Source organism: Diadema setosum, chromosome 16 (assembly GCF_964275005.1).
Source record: "Diadema setosum chromosome 16, eeDiaSeto1, whole genome shotgun sequence".
In the NCBI taxonomy this organism is placed as follows: domain Eukaryota; kingdom Metazoa; phylum Echinodermata; class Echinoidea; order Diadematoida; family Diadematidae; genus Diadema; species Diadema setosum.
In genome coordinates, this window is record NC_092700.1 from 10,916,164 (window position 1) to 10,934,499 (window position 18,336).

At 38.1% G+C, this 18,336-nt stretch overlaps 1 protein-coding gene across 1 annotated transcript; it reads right to left on the reverse strand.

The window, feature by feature from the left end:
- Positions 1–2,651: 2,651 nt before the first annotated feature.
- Positions 2,652–11,993, reverse strand: LOC140240292 (uncharacterized). Its single transcript, XM_072320076.1, has 2 exons — positions 10,970–11,993; positions 2,652–2,921 (listed from the first exon to the last, which is right to left on the reverse strand). The coding sequence occupies exons 1-2, from the start codon at positions 11,991–11,993 to the stop codon at positions 2,917–2,919; spliced, it is 1,029 nt and encodes a 342-aa protein (XP_072176177.1). The 3' UTR covers positions 2,652–2,916.
- Between the last annotated feature and the right edge of the window lie 6,343 nt (positions 11,994–18,336).

The following is an 18,336-nucleotide window of genomic DNA, read 5'->3' on the forward strand; positions in this document are numbered from 1 at the left end:
TGTAAGGATCACATAAATAATCATCACATCACAGATGCTTATTGCAGTGAATTTACAAACCAACGTGCCTGTTGGTACAAACACCTTTTTCCGCTCATGCGCAAAGTGGAATTACGAACTGGTCTATTACCTCTGGACAGGATCTGAAATAATCAAGTGACATTGACAGTATACCACGCAAGATGTCTTCGTTGCGTAAGAACTTCAGTTAGAGAGATACAACAGAGCAATTTATATATATATATATATATATACATATAAAAAATATGTATGTGTATATATATATGTATGTATATATACAATCATACATAATAGGTATCTCAAGGTATTGAGGAAAGGCACTTCATTAATTTTGACAGGCACAGGTCACACACATGATCAGTATGGGAATAGAATATTCATGAAAATTAAACCCTTGTCTTTGCTTAAGAGTGCCGATTGTCACAGAAAAAGTTAGTGGAGTTGCTATGAGTCAGAAGATGAACAATGTAGAACAAAATATCTATCATAATAAAGTATATTGAGATCCGTATAACAAACAGCAATATAAAGAGTAATGAGGCAGGAAAATGTTCTACCACAATTTAGTTACGTCTAGAAAATGTTTTAATCATAATGTGTATAAAGCTATATGTCTCGTTATAAATGTACTACACTATCATAATATAAGTAATGTTTTTGCAAGATATTCATGTACCGTATCATTGTATGAAGATAAACTCATTATATCTAATGAGATTCGACATTTCTTTGCAGCATTAGATACACAAGGTAGAATATTAGTCAGCTCTCTCGTATTTACAGTTTGATAGTCAACAACAACAAACATGTTTCTAACCGTTGTTTCCATAACCGTGAAAACAGTGGACGAGGTAATAATATGACTGGTATGCCATCTAAATACATGTATTCAATAAACTGGGATGATGTCAGTTTATTAATATATATATATATATATATATATATATATATATATATATATATATATATATATATATGTATATATAAGACTTGGAAGGTATACCCAATTATTATGCAATACACATCACTTTCTCCAGTATGGTATTTCAAGGGTATCTTCAATCGCTCGCAAGACGCAATTTCAGGAATTTATCGTAAATTGGTGTGCAAGATAACATGCCATCACCTGATAATCTTTTTTTTTCTCATACCCGAGTAATTGTGGCAACAAACCTGGTAATATTCAGAAATATAATATTGTGTATGCTGCACAATCTCCTCTGTCATATCTACTGTTATTTCAAAATGTCTATCGAAAATGCAGTAAATACTTAGTCATTATTTAAAGACATTCACGAAATAACATCTCTCTGACAAAGTTAGCATTATACATACATGTACATTATTTCAAAATACGTGTAACTATCCCCTGAGACTCCAACCTTTCCAAGGCCATTATGCAATGTATCTTACACACAAATAGCTTAACATCCTGTAAACATCATGAGCGGCTCTGGAGTCAGAAAATACGAATTTCCAAACAGGTAATTTCTTTTGGATTATGACTTTAAGCCTGGAATATATACCTTTACTAAATTTACAGAGCTATCATTCTGTGATAGACGTGGTAGAACAGTAACGTTTCGAGAAAAAAAAAAACACAATTAATTTGTCCAGTCAGACAATAAACAATAAAAGCACTCAGAACACTACTATAAAACGGATTGGATTTTTTTTTTTTTTTTATAGTTTAGACCGTTTTCAGAAACTGTTGTCCAATCAGAACGGCGACTTATTGATATACCTTGCCACTTTGAAACGGAGATTACGATCTGACAGGTAGAATCACGGTTTGGTAATATAATCAAATTAAATGTTGATGCAACTCTTGACAAAAATAAATAGCAACAAGGTGAACTGAATATTGAAATTTTCTTTAATTCACTTAGTTGCGTGGATGATATACACACAAATAAGACTCGATTGGTCGTCATATAGAACCTAACTTTCGTCATTTTATAGGTCATGCATATCTCGCTTGAAGTGTTTGACAAGAAACAACCTAGCATTTTACTGACAACTTATGCGTATAACAACATAAATGAATATTAATGATAATGGATTTTTCATGGAAATTTGTTTTGATATAATACACTGTAGTTAGGAAATGTCTTAAGCGTGAGTATGACACTGAATGAAGGTCAAAGGAACATAGAAATTGATCTTTCTCGCATTTCATTCCTCTCCCTGTATATGTTCCTCTCTTCTCTCTTTCTTTCCCCCTTTCTATCTCTCTCTCTCACCTACTCTTCATCTCTATCTCTTCCTCTCTCTCCCTCCATCACTTCCTCAGGGTTCATACAGGTCATGGAAAACCTGGAAAGTCATGAAATTTGGCCTAGTCTTTTTCCAGGCCTTGAAAGTCATGAAAAACTGATATTTCCATCAAAATGTCACGGAAAGTCATGGAATTGCGAAAATTATAGAAGTTTATCTGTTGTTTGTGTGAGATGTGTGTGTATTCCCTAAAGTTGCTTCGCTTTGATTTGAGATCAAATTTTCAGTCTAATGTGTTTAAAAACAAAAATGTGTGAAAGCATGGAAAGGTCATGGAATAGTGGCTAAAAAGGTCATGGAAAGTTATGGAATTTAATTCATGAGAAAGAGTTTGAACCCTGTTCCTTCTCTTTTCTCTTGTCAGCCCTTCATCGAAACCGTATTGATACTGAGGCAATCACAACACGACATGTGGTGGTTCGTTCGTGCACACCATCGCTATGAGACCGACCCCGTCGAGCGTCGTCACATCCTGTTCCTCCTGAACGCGGCTGGCTGTCGGGTCGCGATCATCTTGACCTGCAGTATGGCTGTTATGGCATTGTCCGATCTGCCGTGGTTGGCTGCCCGGCTGGTCAGCACCACTGGACTATGCGATTCTGCAGCTCCGTGAAGCTCTTAACCTGTTGTTGTGGAAAAATAAGAGCATGTTTCAATACACATTATGATCAGAGCAAGTGTTTTAAAGTAGATCCACTCATTGCCAACGAAAAATGATCAACTGTGTTGACGTAAACGTATTGGTAATGCTTGCATCTCACAACGCAAATGCAAGGCAATGAACAATATGTCAAATGAAGGATAATAATATTTACAAACGAACGAAAGGAAAATGAAAGGAAACCAATATTATTTTGTTTCTTTTCTTTTCGGGAGGAACAGTGAAACACCCATTCAGAGTATATGTGGATTGATCAGTATTTATTTCTCTAACTGACTGAAATCCACTGATTTTTTTTTTTTTTTTCATGCGTTCTTTGAAATCTTCGCGTAAAGAACTTGCAGTGCATTATATTTTTTCGGTTTGTTCGTCAGTGTGATATTCTGCTTTTTCATCATTCGTCATATTTTCCCATCGGACCTACTGATAAGTTATATAAGGCTGGAAAATTTGCAGTATACAAACAAGATAATTTCTTGAAGAAAATATTTAGATGGGTTAGGACAGTTCATTTGTATAGAATTATTATGGCACTGTAAAGCTTCGAGTCAGCTCTTACAGTGTCTTAACCAAAGGTCCATGAATATGTATGACAACTTTTTGTGAGGCAGGAACTAATCTGCCTCGAAGAAAAAAACAACAACAACAAAACAAGATATCTAAGGATCCCCAACTGGTTAATGAGAACCTGAGATGTAATACCTTGGGAAAATGAGATAGTGTATTGTTATAATCTTGAATAATTTAAATACAATGCACACTAAAAGTGCACCCAAAGAAGAGTATATTAGTCGAGTCTGATATTTCATATCAGTCGCGTCCTATAGATATAACCTTATTCTGATTTGTTGCTGAAGACACGTCTTAAGATGATGTGGTTATCTTTTGATATCGTCTGAGCAAATATACTTCCTTGGTGTTTGTGGACAATCATGAACAAAATCCCCTGAATTGGGAGATTTGTGGAGAAATCTCCAACGCGAAAATGATATTGAAAACAATAAAATCAGAGAATAAGGACCTTAAACATGACGTCAGGATCCAATGTTTATATAAAAATCTTCCCTCTCTTTATTTTTCCCTCCTTCCCACGCTGGCGAGCAGAGGTTCACTTTTCGTTCCTTTCTTTCGTGTTATAATGTCCCTTCTCGGTTCTCGAGGGACATTAGTTCAATTTACAGTAATTCAGCACAGTTTGGTTCTACTTTTCTGTCGCCTCTCGATCTTTTGAAACATTCTGTCCTGTCTTTTACGTGAGTGTGTGTATGTGTGTGTGTGTGCGTGTGTGTGTGTGCGTATGTGTGTGTGCGTATGTGTGTGCGTGTGTGTGTGTTAGCTTTAATACGTAAGACGGACCATTTGATTTCACGGTAACATCTCACCTCATTAAATTCTTGCCATTTGAACTATGCTAGCATGGAGTCGTGTATAGGGCAAATCTTTTATCCAGACAACGATGTTCAAAGTCCATTGCATACAGGTATAATGCGTACTATACTTGCGTGTAAGTGAAACCAGTAAGTTTTTAAATAAGAGGAACCCCAGAATTCTCCGTATGAATTATCTTCAATGTTTGCCTCGTCGGAGGGGGCTAATCCATGGCCATTATATTTGCTGTCGGCATTTCTAACAGCTCTGATTTCTCTCTTCATGCATGGTTGATGGCCATTGTTCACATTGAAGACATGAAATTTGTTCAGCTGCTGCGCGTGCATTGTGACCGCAAACGTGTGTGAACGTAGCCAGTTCGTAATTAGCTCATGTACACAGCGTTTTCACATCAGCCCGATGTTTCGAAATAGCGCGCTATTTTCTGACTTGGGAAATTAACCCGATCACGAAATAGCGCGCTATTTGATAATGTGAAAACAAATTAGCGCGCTAAAAAATTGATTGAGAAAATTTCTCGAGTCCAACTCGGGAAATTTCCGAAATAGCAGGATAATTAATGCGAACTTATATAGCGCGCTATTTGATAATGTTCGGGCTGATGTGAAAGGAAATGAAATAGCGTGCTAATTTGCGATCGCGAAATATATCTCGAGCTTGGATTTTTATCGGACTGATGTGAAAACGCCTATTGGTACAAATTACCTTTCTTTCTTTTTTTTTTCTCAGTTGGTGAGGCACTTCACTCGTTTTCAAAGCGGTATAATGCATACGCTTGCCCGACGTAACAATGTATGGAATTCATGTTCAAACAAAGAACGAACTTGCGTTTAGATCAGGTGATCAGAATACTCTATCAGTTGACAATTTAGCAGGCATCCATTTCATTGTTTTGTATTGAATGCAATAACAGTCTATTTCCTTTTTTTTCGGCGAAATACCATTCTTGCTGTCAGGTGGATGTGCTGGCAAGCACCATTTATACCCCGTTCCCACTGCCGATCAGATCAACTCGATCAAGCGAGATCAATCCCGATGACCTATTTTTACCAGAGCAATCCCGACCAAATGCTCGATCGTCCTTCAACACGATCCCTTCCCGACCGCTATTCGATCTTGTACGATCCACACCCGACCATTCTCGACATCTCCAGAATCTCTCCTCGACAACCACATAGATCTCTACTCGAACATCCCGATCTACACACAATCAATACACGATCGCTACACGGTCAATACTCGATTTCTACTAGACTTCTTAGACCAGCTCGACATGACACGATCTGTGTAAGATCTTGCATCGAACGGGTCGGCAGGTTCGTACAGTGATCGAGTGAAAGAAGAATTGGTTACAATTATTCGTTTGGTTATATGAGACAACTCAGTATTTATACCTGCATACGGCGTGGCCCAAAAGAGTGCTATAAAACTGACTATTAATTGCAAAAGCATGAATGAACGAAAGAAATGATTATCTTTGGTATAGGTTTTCCCGGCCAATATTTCGCACTTTTGTCAGGCCATTTGATAAAAGGTTCATTCAATTTAGCGAAATTTTCGTCACTGCACATTCTGTCATTCAAAATTGCAAGTTGCTCGTTCAATTAGCATTCCGATCCATGAGATTTGTATAATGTGCCTTTCGAATTCGTAAAACGGGCATTCAAATTGGCACGTGCTCTTCAGTCATTCAAAATCGCCAGCACTGGCGAAAGGGGTACATCAGTCATTTAATTTCGCATATGGGCAGTCAAATTCCTAACATGCTCATTCAAATTAATGTCATGTTTTTCTTTTTTGAAAAGTTGATAACATTTAAACGCGTATTTGTATGTGACTTATTGTTTCATCCACGCACTGTTAAGCAGTAAAAGTATCGTATTTTTGACCATTACTCGAGTCTGCTGTTCTGTAACGCCCCTTTTCTTTCATACATGCCATTTTAGGCCTACATGTACCAACACTATTATATAGTTTAACTTTATCATCTTCCAGTCATGACGGCACAAGTTAGATACACATGTATTACAATTTTCTCAAGGGGACAGAAAAAAGGTTTATAGGAATATTTGATGATCATAACCTTAACTTCCTAGAACTGGCCGACACACGGAATAAAGCGCTCAACGGCGAGATAAGTTGTGGCCATGCACATGTTGCATTATCTTCGGACTTGAAGAGTCACTAAGCACATTAAAGAAAAAAAAAAATGTTGCCAAAATGTCTAAAATGAGTACGAAAATATGAAATGTAATGACGCTTGGAAAACAATAACTATGTTAAAAAAAATAAGGAAAGAACCAAACCATAAACTTGCGTGCTAAATTGACTGCAAAAGATGTTAAATTGATTGCCAAAAATGAATTTGAATGAACGAGAGCAGCATGCCCGTGATCACGTGACTATATCATTCTAAACTGAATGAACGAATAACGAAATGGTGCTTGTTTTACGAATTTCAATTGAAAAAGTGTTAATTAGAATGAGGCTAAAGGTAATTTGAATGCTCCAAAATGCATTTGAATGAAGAGATCATAAAATTGAACTACCGAACATGTCATCTATGCTATATTTTGCTAAATTGAATGCAGCAATTAGGAACTGGACTGACAAAAGTGCGAAATTGGCCAGCAAAACCTATAGTTGATAGAAGAACACTTCCTATTTTGAAACCACAATCATCAATTCTCGCGCAGGTGTTTCGATTCTATAGTCATTTTTCCTGAAAAACGATGATTAAGACTGATCACTCTGTTTGTGAGCCACTCAAAAAGGTACCAAAAAAAATGCATTCACTTGCATTCATTCATTTTATCCGTTTTCAGTCGTTATTTTGGACGCATTCGTTATCAGTTTTTACGGCTTCACTATCGCTCAGTCAAGGAGGATATCAATGCCCAAAAGTTACAGATTTTGTAAATCACAAATTTTCATGGAGATCAAAGCGCCTGCACGAAGATTGATTATCATTGTGTCAAATAGAATTTGAGGGTTTTTTTTTTTTTCCTATTGAATAATGTAAAGATTTCATTCAGTCGCTCATACATTTTTAAATAAGAGACAGTTTTGTAGCACTCTGTCTGCCGGGACACCATATTTTAATAGGTTCATTCATATTATACATTCAATATTTGTATTGGATGTGAAGAATAGTAAATCAAAGTTTGATATCTCATTAAAAAAAAAAAAAAAAAAATGTTACACCGCCACGCTTCGTAAGTGCATTACATATAGGTGGGCTGAAATTAATTTGGTCTGAAATGAAACATAGGCCTATATGCCCATAAATGCACCATTATATAGAGTTAAAAATGACTGTTCTACAACCCTATTGAGTCGTGTTATCTTTGTCATTGTTGTTCTCATTATTTAAGAATGAAAAAGTGAATGAAAAATATGTATGTATTCATTGATAAAGTATAAAAGCCCAAGAGTGTGTAAAAGAAAATGCATGTATCACATTAATTTATAAATTCATGAAGTGTGCTGATATGTGGAACAGAGTACATTATTATGAAAATTAAAACAATACAACATTTTACATTAGCAAAAATGATGAAAATCTTGGTTGTTTTTTTGTTTTTTTTTTTGTCAACTCATCCCAGCCAATGGATATCAAGGTGGACTTCAAGCAATGTACATACAACTCTCAATAAAAAAATAACATTATTAAGCGAAGCAAAAGTGTAATATCTACGTAAATAAAAGTAAAGTAAGTCACTGAGCATTTATGAATCGAAGTTACAACTACTGTTTTGACACGTCAGCGTAAGAAATAGATTTTATATCAACGTAATCAACTTCAACTTTGAAACAGACAAGCTAGCAAAAGAATTCAAGAAACAGTTTTCACATTACAGTCATATAAGCCAGTTCGGAGTTCCACTTTGCGCATGAGCAGAAACAAGGTCATTCGGACCAACAGGCATGTTGGTTTTTAAATATACTGGGATAAGCATCTGTCATGTAATGATTATTCATGTAATCCTTATAAATGCCGCTTGCCAGCACATCCACCTGTCAGCAAAAGTGGTATTTGGCAATATCAATAGAAAGCGATTGTCAATACATCTAATGCAAAATAATGAAATGGATGCTTTCTCAAGTGTGAATTGACAAATCATTCTGCTCATCTGGTCTACGCAAGTTCATTCTTTGTTTGAACGGGATTGATGAATCCCATAAATTGTTACGTAAAGCTTATGCATAATGTTGCTCTGAAAACGAGTGAAGTGCCCCTAACCAACTGAGAAAAAAGAAAGGTCATTCGTACCAATGTGCCCATGAGCTAACTCCGAACTGGCTTATTGCCAGAATACCGAATTTTTCTCAGTTTCAGTCGTGTTTCCTTTCTTTCTTTTGAAATTGTTGTCTGGAAAGTCTAATTCTGCCATGTCTGCTGTTTAGGATTTGTTGTCTTTTCTCTCTTCGTGGCCCTTTCCTTTTCTTCAGTGGGCCAGGAGTGGCTGAAGATACTGACGACATTTAACTTTTTAACGTGACCAAGGACTGCTTATATTTTTCATGAACAATAAATGAGTGTTAAGACAGTACGTCTGCACCTGCTGCAAGCACTGTCAAAAAGTGCTCGGTATTTGATCGAGTGCCGGTCGAAGCATGATCGAGTTTAGTCGAGTATCAATCGACAGCAGTCCTGTATCGGTCGTGTAGCGGTCGAGTTATTCATGAAACTGATGAATCCTGGATCGAGATGATCTGAAATCAATCGTGTAGCATTCGAGTATAACTCGAGATGATCGGGAACTGAGCTCGGGGAAAAATCGGTCCCGACCACACTAGATTTCTATACGACCGATTCCCGATCAGCTCGATCTCTTCTCGATCACTACCCGAGCTGTTGGTGTTCGGGCTTCCTACTCGAATATTTTGGACATGTCCAAAATTATCGTGAAGGAAGCAGGAGCGATGCCGATCAAGGTAGATCGACCCCGAATACCAATGCCGAGCGAGCCCGACCAGGCCAAAAAAGCTTGATCGGGATTGGTCGAGTTGATCTGATCGGCAGTGGGAACGTACCATTAGATAAGGATCACATGAACAATCATCGCATCACAGATGCTTATCTCAGTGAATTTACAAACCAAAATGCCTGTTGGTACAAATGACCTTTTTTCTGCTCATGCGCAAAGTGGAATTACAAACTGGTCTATAACATCATTACCACAGATTTCATGTGACAGACTGAGAGATCAAGAGCACTACAAGATCCCATGACATTTATAGAGCGTATATATAGCATCGCATTGAAGCAGTTACTATAGAGCTTCATGCAAAAGGGACGTTTTCCTCAGCTCACAGACCTTTGGAATGTTAAGTCCCCCAGATCAGAATAAACTTCCCTACAAATATTTCCCCATAATTGCAGAATTTAGATCTAAATGACCGTAACTCAGAGCTCAGAGATAATTAGACAGACGCTAATCTAAAATGCGTAAATTTGTTACCAAGTAAGGTTGATATTATCAAGCGATTCACATGATGTTGCAAATGGACAACTGTGCTCGAAAATGAAACGTTTATTAGTTAGGCCACTATGTGCATAAGAATACATTGTGTTAGTTATGTGATATGATTTGTTTTAATGCAAACATTTTGTTTCATTTCGATTATTTTGTTTCATAATTGATTCTTTATGCTCATTTTTCCGGTAATGATTGATATGATTAGTGTGACAGCGATGGGTGTTTCATGAGTGTGCTGATGATAAAAACAAAACGAATGAATGAATGAATGAATGAATGAATGAATGAATGAATGAATGAATGAATGAATGAAAATAGTGATGAACTTACCCCCAGGGACTTATCCAAGTTTACCAAAAACTTTCGGCTAGAATGCGCGCAACGCAACGTATGAGCGTTGATATCATTTGAATGATCATGTAAACATTCGTAGTTTAACACAATACACTGTACACGTATTAGGATATAAATTTTGCAGAATATTCATGTATGTCAGGTCGCGCCTTTTGGCTGATATTGATAATTTGTCACAATCGTTACCAAAAGATTTGACACTACATATTTTTAGAAATAGAATCCTCTGCTCGCCAGGATCATGTCAAATGTTTACCAGTTTTATTTGTTTTGTTTTTCCCCTCAGTGATCAATGCAATGAGATTTAAATGAATTTTAGTCATTCGTTTACACCATAAGGCTCACAAACAGTCATTTTTTTGACTTTTTTTTTTCTGGCGTATCTCATGGCAAGTTTTATGATAGTGCCCCAAATCAAAACGTACGCATGCAAATAAGTTCATGTCGCGATTCTTCACATACAATAACAAGAAAAGTTTATACATTGATGACATTGTTTCTCATTTCAGTGTAGCCACCATTGTTATTAATCATGACAATGGACAATTTATAGACTGTACTGGAGAGAATACGAAGAGGGAAATGTTTTGGACTGACGTAAGATTGGTGAATTTACAAAGATATTAATTGAAGCACAAGATTAAAGCAATGAACGTTAATTTGGCTTCATTTAAAACTAATGAGGCAGGCACACATGATAGTGACATCGTTACACTGCACGTGGTTTGTTTTGCAATGCATTTAACTATCATTGGCTGATTGAATAGAAATAAATGTAGGATACCTTTGGTGACGATGACGAGGGAGATGATGACGGCTGCCACGACGATGAGCAGGACCATGAGGAAAGAAATGATGATGATCATATTCCGCCGGAACCGCCGCTTCTTCTTCAGCAGCGCGGTTCCCGCATCCAAGTCGGGATCGGTCGGCATCGGGGCACGGTCTTCGTCATTGGCGGCGCCCTGGGGCCCAGAAGCCGTATCCTCAAGAGTCTTCACGTGCTTGAGGGTGATGCCTGCAGTGTCAACTTCATCCTCGTCACCATCATTCTCTGGGTTGAGATCGACTTTCTTGATGAGGGTCACCCCGCCGCCGTCTTCGTTGTTGCTGGAACCCGGCAGCTTCGGCCGTGGCGTAGACGGAATCTCCAGACTGGCGTCCAACCGCGTGTGAGTTCGTATCGTTTTGGTGTGTTGCTCTGCTCTGCCTTGCGTGGGTCTAATTCCTGGGCTAGGTAAACTCGATGCTGCGGTTAATGGAGATGTTGGTCTGTTCACGTGTTTCCTCCGGGCGTTGTCGCCCCGTGAGCTCACATGCGTTGATACATTTTCATGGTTCCCTATCCTTGAATTTGGCGTCGTGTTAGATGCATCACCCGAAGAACCAGGCACTGTTCTAGTGTCTTGTGAGTCGTGAGATCCTATCCGCTCAACGCGTTCGTCCTCTGAATTGGTGTGGGCGAGCTCAGCATAGATCGGATCTCGGGGCTTCGATCCCTGAGTTCCAATCACAGCTTGTGACGACGACGACGACGACGACGACGCTCCTGCTACTGCATTCGACGTTGGAGGTGCGACACCGCTCTCCTCCTCCTCTTCCTCTTCCTCGACAAAGTTCGCGGCAGGAATCCGCGCATACGGGTTGGTCTGCTGTCCACCTGCCGCGGAGTTAACTGGACTTGTCGGAGGAACATTCAGCTCCTTCTCCGAGGCAGGCACCATCAGCGGTAACTGCAGGCCGGGGGTCTCGGCGTAGATGTGCAGCCTCTTGTTGTATTCATCGGGCGGCAGCTTTGGGTCCCTCATACTTCTGGAATCGAAAGAGAAACGTGCAGTAGTAGCCATCATAGATTAATATTGTCCGAAGTACAAAGCGTTCGGAACTCAGGAGTGTATGATTACGATGAGAATTTGATGATTAATTCTCAACAACACCTCAGGTAACGTAGGGCCTATACTACGGGTGGTGGATATAAGTATAACGCTTCATGTCTATCAAATATAAACGCATGCAGGAAGTTCGGAACGATCTGCAATGGTCTACGAACCAGATACTAGTACCTTAACTGTATCTCTTGAACTTAAAAAGTTTGTCATAACACTGTGATGAAATCTTAATCCATTTCTGAAGAGTGTTCAACAGGATAAGTCCAACGAGACGTAATGTTCAAATTACCGACACTGACTGCGCGCGCGTTGCAAGGGACTAATTGAAATGATTGGCCGTTATATTCTTGGGTGCTTACACGATTTCCTCGCACAATCATAACAAAGAGAAATCGATATCGCTTTTCAGAAGGTCTTGCTGCTGTATCTTGACTTGTCTGTTTGAAATGTCTGTAACAAGTAAGCCCCTACCAGAACTCGTCTGGAAAAAGAGGAAGCATATTCGCGTAAAACTTCTCCGTAAGGTAGAAATGTTTAGTGATAATATGAAGGGTCGTTCTCTTTTCATTATCAATATTGTGAGATGATTGGATGAATATTTGAGGTCATTTTTCGCAAAATGCGTACACCCTATTTAGTGTATATTTTCTCGTAATTTATGCAAACGCTTCTAATAAAAAACAACCTAGGAGACCAGGGAGGTTCTTCTCGCCTCCCTTAGTATACATTCAAATTCAAATCTTAACTTTTCTTTTCAGTCCACGTGACAGTGTGTAGGCCCTATAATAGGCAACTTCTCCTTGTAACTATTTTCTTAAAAGCTAAATATGATTTTGTGCATTCTTGTCTCTTTTCGAAACTTCGGCAAGTCCTGCTGATAGAACCACATATACTCGCACTAGCAGACAGTAAGAGATTGCCAAATCAAATTTTAACCCTTTTGTTGTTGTTGTTGTTGTTGTTGTTGTTGTTGTTGTTGTTGTTGTTGTTGTTGTTTTGTCCCCCATGACAGCGTGTTTCCCAGGCGCCTTGGGATAAACATAGTATTAGTGAGCATTTCACATGTTCAAGAATTAATAGATGCAGCTGTTTCAATCAATATACTTCACTGAATAACTAATGGGAAAGGGTTCCTGGTGTCCCTAAATTGATGATCGCCAATGTGCGTTGTGCAAATCTATTTTTATCCAAAAACTGTCCCTATAGAAATTCAATCTGAGTGTGATCTCTAGATCACTTCTGCTGAATAGAATTTAATACAATAAAAATAAAACTTCATACTGTGTACAGCGTATGAAGCTTTTCGTCTAGTATACTTGACCGACTCCTATACTGTTAAAACCATACTAACTCAACCCCAACTATCCCTATACCCTATAGGACTCGGGAATATACTTCCCCCACTTGAAAAGGTGAATATGTATTATGTGCATGTATATAACTGGTGATTTATACTATGTTCTACATAACATATATGATAATACTGAAACATAATATGATAATATATTGATGTATAGTACATAGAACGATACTGATAACAATATTTGTGACAGGTATGTTATCATATCCATGTTCAATGTAGTAGGGCATAGTGTAGTTCTCTTTCCCTCCTATTATCACATTTTCTATTTTGAAATATTTTGTTAAACTTGGTTTCCAGAAGGGTTATATTTCGCAGACTACGTCATTTGCTCAGTGTAAATACGCCAAACTGGAGATTCATTAGTTCAGCAACTTGCTCATTGTGTCTTGTCCTGATCCAATATCCCTTGATTCAACAAAGACATTGTCAGTTCAGGTTGCCATCTGACCTGGCACAAGGTTTGTGGTTGCCTTGCCTTGCCTTGCGTTCACTGTACTATACTATGAATGGCGGCGTTATTGAAGGTTGGAGAATAATGGCGTAAACTGAATGGAAACCCACACCCGATACGGTTGAAAGCGCCACACTATATATAACATAGGCACACAAGCGATTTTAGCAAGCCTGTGAGCTGTCCTGCGCCCGATGAAGCCAAAGTAGACTTGCGCACAAACCCATGAGACGCTTTAAAAGCTATACCCACCTGCTTCGCAAGTCTTTCTATCATACTCTGAAGAATGTCTCATATGAATAGGCCTAGCAGAATAAAACAGAATCATATCCCAGCACTTTTATCATGCCCTGAAATTCAATGAGCGTTTCGCCCATTCTGGTGACCACAGAGAAATTTGTCGATTGGCTTATTTCGTGCGTCGTCAATGATATTTTGGTCAGTGTAATATGACTATCTCTGTCAAATGCAACCAACGTCGATGGTTTCCAACATGAGGTTGAAATATTCACGTGATATTATCTTCAACAGTGTTTATCTATGGGCATATCGATAGAAAAGAAATTGTACCCAAATACACCTTATTGCAAAGCAAGCACCACATCATGTGGGCGTGGATATAATGTAGCCGAACCCACGCATCCTTGCCATGCGTTTGTGATGTGGGCATAGTAAAGATAAAACTTGTCATGTCAAAATTGTAGTATTACATACGTTTGAGGGACGAGGTATTAATTTTGTTGTTTGATTCACGATGATATTAGAGAATGTGGTTATAAGCAATAACTATGTAAGAAATCTAGTCCAAATTAAAAGACTTGTATAGCTGTTGTACATTATTTCTCGTAAAACTATAAAGGACTTGAATTACTTAAAGATAAAGGCAAGAGTTAATCCCGAATTCATCTCCTCTAAACTCACCTATCACTTTGCCTATTCTCTTTCATGTGCGGTCCTTCAATACGACATGGTTAGTTATAAAGCATATATGTAGATACTTCTATATACAACATTTATAGATGTATAAAATATACTCACGCTAGTTGTGGGTGCTCTGACTATTACGCTGGAATCTCGTTCAGTCTGATATGTGGAGTGAATTCCTCATGTGTCACCAATAATGGTCGCTCATTCATTGCACCGTAAACACGAACGACGCCGAACGGATTTACATGATGTCTTTCGGCTGAAATATTATGATGTCTGTGATATGTGTGATTCAACACTGCATTCCAGCTGCCGTCAGCACTCAGTTCAGACGAAGCAAATAGTTACCAGAATGGATTCCTGCGCTCAAAGCGTCCGTCGTAAAACAAACGCTCAGTCTTGGCAATGACGTCGTTCAAGCGTCATGGTCACAACGTAAATATGAACATGGATGGTCCAGCTCCTCCCCCTTAAAAAAACATAATGTACGGGGACAAGGCAGTATCGATAAGACGTGGCGACACGACGTCTGCTACACTCTCACGCACACATGCACAATATTATCTATCTCCCATTTACACAGAGAGAAAAGGAGAAAAAACTTCGAATGATGAGCTCGGGCTGACCTGATCAGTGTAAGACACGACCTGTCTAAGTGAGGAGACACTACGGATAAATCGCTGATCTAAATGTGCGGTCTATTCTACATCGAGGTATTGATCTAAAGCGTGATCCAAAATGGTACTTTCAGGTGAAGCATTGTAGGAACGCATTCACCCGTACTGGTCGGGAAAAATATAGAAAGAGAAAAGGGAGTCTCTCAGTCGGACCCTCAACCGTGCCTCCAGAATGGGGTGTATTATTAAAGGGCGTTGTCTCCTTTTGAGGGTAAACTTACGTAACAAACTAGTGGTTGGTATAAGAATGAGGTATACGCATACCAGGAAAGACCGAAAGAGGGTTGGAATAAGGTACATCGGGGTTCGAAGATTTGCTACAAAGCAAAGCCGAGAATAATAATGTATACTACAACTTTGTGTGCGTGTGTTTATCTTTCTGTATATCATTTTACTGTAATAGAATTAAATGGCGAGGGAAATGGGGGGGGGGGGGGTAACCAAATTACTAATTTTACAGTGACAACCATTCATACGCATCGTTTCCTTTGACAGTTTGAGTGGGCCGGCCATTCAGTCACAACACAATTGAAAGTGTATTTGAAAACATTAAGTAACATACAGTAATTATACAATTACGCATGTGTTTTGTTCACATATCTATGCCACACGAAAGAATAAGCACGAGGAATTTTACATGCATATAACAGCATAAAGCTGTTTGGAAAATCCGAGGTAAAGGCAACGATATCACCCATGAAAAGTTTCGAAGATTTAGTTGTTATAAAAAAAAGGAAGTCGAAATCATTTTATTACTCATTCACATATCTTTTATTACGCATTTTATTACACATTTTCATGTTATTACACATTCACATTCTTTCCAGAAACATGGGGCATAATCCCAATAAAAGCAACACAGGCTAACACTTGCGAAAAAAGTAAAATCAATTATATTGTAATATTAGAAATGGAATTAAAATATGATGTTGCAAAGCCAAGAAACAACGACAAGAAATACAAACGTATACGTACATTTTAAAACTGAGAACATGTTTGTTTGTTTTTTTTTTTTTTTTTTTTTTTTTTTTTTAGATGACGAAGAAGGGATCATTCAGTATTCTCCGGATATTGTATTGACAAAAAATGTATGAGAAACAAGCTTTGGCTGTGTGTGTCGGGTACTATTTTTTGTGTGTGCTGCAATCAAAACAACCAAAAGTCAGAGGCTGCTCTTAATGTCCCTTGCTGACATTTGTAGATGAAAAAAAAAAACACTTCGGTGCTTCAAAATAGTTCTGAAATGTTAGTAAGGGACAAGAATAACCAACATGGAAATGTTGATCAAAATAATCAATGATCAGTATTGTTGATATAAAAAAATGAATATCAAAAACATTATCTAGAATAAATCGTCACGGTGACGGTTTGTTGAGAAAATAAGTGATATCTCTTTATATTTTCTGCTTTATTACAAACTTTTGTTCGGTAAGACAACTGAATTATGCATAATAATATGCATCAAATGTGACGATTTAAACATTTCTAAATCACTACTCCCAACGTTATCGAAGTAGTGGCTTTGACATAAGAACAGTTTTATAAACTTCATTTAAAAATCTTGCTGAATCAAGATGCAGTCAAGAGCGCCAGAAAAAGCATGTCAGCATGTGCAGGACATGTCGGAAGAGCAAACTGCATCATACATTTGAAAGTGGAAGCGTAACAAGATAACAGGATCCTGAATTTTAGGAAATAATTGTGATTGCCATGGGTTCAATCTGAGCTGAATGGATGATTTTGGAGAATGATCAAATACGGTTGGCTAGCTTTGTTATTACCAAAGCAAAGGCTGTTTTCCACAATCAGAAAGCTTGTTCGGTAGCAGTCTGGTTTCCAAGTGTTTGTTTTTTGAAAGGTGCATCTATGACTGAAATATCAGTTACCAGGTCTGCAGTGAAAAAAAAAACCAACAACAACAACAACCAAAGACTGATGTCATAGATACGAATCTCTATGTATAAGCCAGCTTGTTGATCCCTGGCGATGAGGACACTTTTAAGGTTTGCCAATACTAAGTAATTGGCTATGAAAGACGATTCCCTGCATGGTCCCAGCGAAGATCAAGGATCCGGTGCGTGTAAAAACTGCAAAGAAGTTAGAGAAGAAAGACTTGGAATGGTTTTAGATTGGTTGAGGGGCACACCAAGGGGATGTGATGTTCCCGAGTTACATAACCTTATGCTCGAAAATCATCCTGAGAGAAACATTGGAGAACTAACCTTGTCTGATGATGATTATTATGAAGTGGGCGGAGAGACTGTATTAGGCTCACAAATTCTAGCTCTTCTGAATGGCCCAAACTTTTCAAACTATAAAGGATATCAGAGTGATTTTCTTCAAGGTATTTTAGCATAAAGAAAAACAAATGTTAGGTCCTAATCAATAGACCTGTTCGGTTAGGGTGAGATTGTTTTGTTTTGTTTGTTTGTTTGTTTGTTTGTTTTTTAAGGTTAGGCTATTTCAAGCCATAACTGGGGGAGGGGCGGGGGATTTTTAATAATTATGCCAAACAATAGTTGATTTATGCACTGGCATAGATGCTTCATAACCCATTGAATCACCTTTTCTTCTTTTTGGATGACCCCTTGCCGGTTATGTGTTTTAAACAAAATTCTGTATGTCATATACAGAGATAATGTGAGTGAAGGGATTTCATTAATGAGGAGAAGACTGAAAATGACCAGGATTTTGTCTGTGATCAGTATGACAGGTAAACAATGGCAGCCTTGACATACTGGGTTCAAAGTTGACAGTGACGGATAGCGTTGTCAGGAAATATTAAAAAACAAAAAACAAAGACAGGGACATATAGGGATTAAAACACATTTTTGTTCTGAAACA

Excerpts from the sequence above, each read along its gene's own strand:
- LOC140240292 (XM_072320076.1), bottom strand. The coding sequence starts at position 11,993 with ATGAGGGACCCAAAGCTGCCGCCCGATGAATACAACAAGAGGCTGCAC.